The sequence below is a fragment of the Oncorhynchus mykiss genome, chromosome 9 (assembly GCF_057628025.1).
Source record: "Oncorhynchus mykiss isolate SJ-2025 chromosome 9, ASM5762802v1, whole genome shotgun sequence".
Classification (NCBI taxonomy): Eukaryota; Metazoa; Chordata; class Actinopteri; order Salmoniformes; family Salmonidae; genus Oncorhynchus; species Oncorhynchus mykiss.
The window spans coordinates 16,543,643-16,548,099 of record NC_143030.1 but is presented as its reverse complement, the minus strand read 5'-3'; the positions used below and the strand labels follow the sequence as shown (position 1 = coordinate 16,548,099).

The 4,457-nt window shown below is 39.4% G+C and overlaps 1 protein-coding gene across 1 annotated transcript; it reads left to right on the top strand.

Moving 5' to 3' along the window:
- The first annotated feature begins 220 nt into the window (after positions 1–220).
- On the top strand, positions 221–2,161 carry LOC110532994 (endonuclease domain-containing 1 protein-like). Its single transcript, XM_021617133.3, has 2 exons — positions 221–573; positions 1,532–2,161. The coding sequence occupies exons 1-2, from the start codon at positions 271–273 to the stop codon at positions 2,030–2,032; spliced, it is 804 nt and encodes a 267-aa protein (XP_021472808.3). The 5' UTR covers positions 221–270; the 3' UTR covers positions 2,033–2,161.
- The last annotated feature ends 2,296 nt before the right edge of the window (positions 2,162–4,457 follow it).

Here is a 4,457-nt window from a genome sequence, read left to right as displayed (position 1 = left end):
ATATTTTATTGTTTTATTGAAAGGAAAAAAGAGAGATAGAGCATTGGTAGGAGAGTTTTGGGCCAGATTCAAACCCATACTAACTGGCAGCAGTAAATAAACCACTAAACCACCCCAGGCCACTGAACACAAAATGTTGACAGTGGGACACTTCCAGAGAAAATGTAGGATGTGTGGAAGCTCATATAAGTCAATCGCCTTTGGCTTTATCTTCATAGAAACTCTGCTCAGTCATCATCTCATCTCCACCAGTGCTGGCCGTGTCTTATCATGGGGCTTCGTTGTGACATTTTAGTTTTGCTGTTGTTTCCTCTGCTTTCCCAGGGGAATGTGACCCCGTTCACAAATTGCCCTCAGTTCTTTGTGAATGGGGTCCATCCCACGGTTCTCAGAGATCTTATGAACAACAATCGCTACCAGCAGATATGCCAGTGTCTCATGGACCAGAAAAACCAAGTAATTTACTACTATGCCACGCTCTACGATACCAATAATAAGATTCCTGTGTATTCTGCCTACACGCTTCAACATTCAACCGTTTCCCGAGAGAACCCTTGGTATGTCGAACCTCAGGTAAGCATACCCATTTTTTTCCCGGACATGAATAGCATTTCATTTCAAGCTGTACATTCTTGGGGAACTGTTTACTTAACAAGGTATACATAAGGCCCTGATGAGTGTTGCAGATTAATTCATAACAACTTTCATAACGTGTTTATTCAACTTCATTCAAAAGGAGCTTTCCAACTGGATCTTTGTACAAAGTACATTTGTTTTTTTACTGCCATCGTACCCCACCCTCTGACACATGTAACAGGCTGGAAGCAGCACAGGGCTAGCAAAAAGTGGCAGTGCATTAACTGTTGTGAATCCTCTCTCGTGATCTCTCAGTGTGACAGGATGCCACTGGGTAAACATTCCTTGGAATCATCATGAAATATCGTTAAACTATTTACTTTTCTTAGACGATATCCAGGAGAAGGTGGTTTGAAGTGAACGCAGTACCTGGCTTACAGTGAATTCTGGAGCACCAACTTAGTTTAGGCATACAGTATATTATCTGCCAAGACAAAAACATGTTTTTATGGTACATTGGGAAGTTGGGTACTGTGGTTGAAAAATAGAAGTTTCTGTTGAACAATGGATAAATAAAGATCTGCATGAAGGGACATTTATTTAGAAAACTCTGTATGAATGATGTTGAATAAATGTTTTTTGAAGGTTGGCATGAATGAAACTGCAATATCCATAAAGGTGTCAATGTTTTGAGTATAAAGCTTCAAGTAAATTGCTACCATAATGCCTATATTTTCCCAAACATATGTTGTGTATTCACCAACAAGCTGCACAAACAGAAGAAATGTATACATTTTGAAAATATATATATTATACATCTTTTTAAAGTTTATCACACAAATCTCTGTAAATTTTAACTTCTTCATGAATTTCCATTTACCAAAGATATCCACAGACTGATAAGACTGGTAATAAAATGTGTTGCTCATAACCAATGACATTCCTTGACTCACAGCTCGATGGTGGTAGAGACCTCTGCATGGGCGCACAGAAACCCTCAACCATAAACTGGGGTCAACACCAGGCCCTGAATAGCGACTATGGGGGACCAGTCTACGATAAGGGCCACCTCTACCCAGTCTACCACACCTCCACATATTTATCCATGCTAGCCACCTCTACCCTGACCAACGCAGCCCCACAAGGCTCAAGCTTCAACAGGGGCGGATGGAAGACACATGAAAGGAACCTGGTTAGCCTACTGCAAAAATGCTCAAAGGTCTATGTAGTCACTGGTGTAGTGCCTGATAACATAGCGATAGGTAATGGTGTCAGAGTGGCTAAGTTCTACTGGAGTGCATACTGTTGTGTTATTATAAATGGAATTAAGGAGTCTAAAGGGTACGTAGGTCCTGATAACAACGACATAGTGTTAACACTGACTGTGCAAGAACTGGAGAAAGAACTCAGCATATTATATGGTTCAACTTTCTCTGTGTTCCAAGGCGGATGCTAACGCTAAGTAAGCTAGCTAATGCTAATTAAATCTTGAACAACACTAGTATTGCAACAATTACACATTTTACTGTTTTTAACACATGAAAATTGTATTTTTGTTAAATAAAATACCAATTGTTCTTCGTAATTACGGTATATGTATCTCCAGTAGAAGTGCATTGGCTGATTTAGGTAATTACAAGAATGACCAATTAATTCATATTTAAAACAAAAACAAAATTGAGAAATATGTGATTTTGAATGATTAATCATAACTATTGAATTATCTATCACATCATCATTCCTTCATATTTCTGTCAAGATACTATTGGCTAGAATGTACCTTTCCACATTATTGCGTAATTTGACAATTAAACGGGACCACTATTTGACCATATAGGCCCAAGTAGAATGTAAATACAATTAATTTGCATACTGTTTTAGTACAAGTTCAGCAAATGTTACAATGAAGGAATTGGAGTCAGGCTGAAAAAGAAAAGTCTTCATAGCTTCAATACCACCATCATGTGGAATGTTTATGTATTACAACTCAAAAGTCACTTACCGCCATCATGTGGAAGGTTTATGTATTACAACTCAAAATCAAAAGTTACTAACAGAATATGACTAACAGGAGAATCAAGACATGCAATGATATAAATCGTACTGCTTTTGTCCATTAGAAAGGAAGGAAGTTGTTCATCAAGCAATGTAACAAACAATCAACAGTTAGAGTATCAATGTTAGCTTTAATATACCATCTGACGTTTATTCTAAACCTGTGTAATCACAATGGATTAAATAGTGATCGGATTTGCATCGTTGTTCCAGGGTGAGAAAAGTGGGAGGACATCATCCTCATAAGGGGCGGCAGGGTAGCCTAGTGGTTAGAGTGTTGGACTAGTAACTGGAAGGTTGCGAGTTCAAACCCCCGAGCTGACAAGGTACAAATCTGTCGTTCTGCCCCTGAACAGGCAGTTAACCCACTGTTCCCAGGCCGTCATTGAAAATAAGAATTTGTTCTTAACTGACTTGCCTGGTTAAATAAAGGTAAAATAAAAAATAAATAAAAAATAACAGGGTCCATTGGTAAATGACTGTGCTGTCTTCTGGAATAAAGAAAGTCACCTTCCTTTCCTCATGAGATAGATAGATCCACATAGATACCCACTTTCTCTTGAATATCTTTGGAAAGGACATGCTCTTCTTCATCCACGACTTCAAGCCTGTCCCCGTTGGACAGACCGATTACCCAGAAGCCATTGGCAGAGCTGAGAACCAACTGTCCGTTCCTGTTAGCTGTTACACTGGTAACATCAAGTGCCCAGTCTTTCATTCTCCTTCATACTCACCAGAGGAGGCTGGTGGGAGGAGCTATAGGAGGACAGGCTCATTGTAATGGCGGAAATGGTATCAATGGAACGGTATCAAACATATGTAAACAACATGTTTGACTCCGTTACATTGATTCTATTCCCGCCATTGCAATGAGCCCGTCCTCCTGTAGCTCCTGATGTGTTTGACGCCATTCCATTGATTCCATTCCAGTCAATATGTGTGTGTAACCTTTATTTAACTAGGCAAGTCAGTAAGAACAAATTCTTATTTACAATGACAGCATACGGCCGGTTGTGATACAGCCTGGATTCAAACCAGGGTGTCTAGTGATGCCTCAGGCACTGAGATGCAGTGCTTTAGACGACTTCACCACTCGGGAGTCCAGTATAATGGCCTGTCCTCCTATATCTCCTCCAACTAGCCTCCTAAGAAACACACCTCCCAGTAGGTCCTTCAAGCACGGACCCTATTGCCCCAACAGGTAAGGATTTTCATGAAGAAAAAACTATATAAAAGTAAATCAGTCTCTGTGGTGCTTCATCTATCCAGCATTCTGTTTTCCCATCTTCTATCCGCAGTTTAGGGTGAGCTGTCTTTATGTAAAGTATAATATCCAGCTTTATGTGTTCACTGACCCAGTTACTACTCCTTGTGTCCACACCTTCAGCAAAGCCTGTATTAGTGCTTAACACTAACAGTGAAATATGTTAATGTCTAAAATGTAAGAAACAATTTTATGTGAGACTGTGATGAAGGATATGGGGTGCTAGCAGTGATTGTGGTCAGTAAACCCATCGAATATGATGTTTGGTAATTGCGTAGTTACTACTACGATAACATATTTTAAAAAATCTATTAACATGTACAAATTACTAGAAAGTAATTCCCCATGAATACGTTTTTTTGGGGAAAAGTGTTTTTATCATTATTTTGTTGCAATGTTTTCATAAACCATGTACAATATTTGATTGCCCCCCACCCCTCCCCTCATGTTGATGTCGGTCACTGTGTGGTTCTGGTACCGTTTATAACCGTAATTTTTGCTTATAATTCGATCTGCGGACCTAGAACTAGCATCTCTGTTTTGTCCAAGTTTAAAAGTAAAT

Bases quoted from the DNA above. Each gene is read 5' to 3' on its own strand.
- LOC110532994 (XM_021617133.3), top strand. From the start codon at position 271: ATGGGGCTTCGTTGTGACATTTTAGTTTTGCTGTTGTTTCCTCTGCTT. The intron at 574-1,531 runs GTAAGCATACCC...CTTGACTCACAG, and splicing joins CTTGGTATGTCGAACCTCAG to CTCGATGGTGGTAGAGACCT.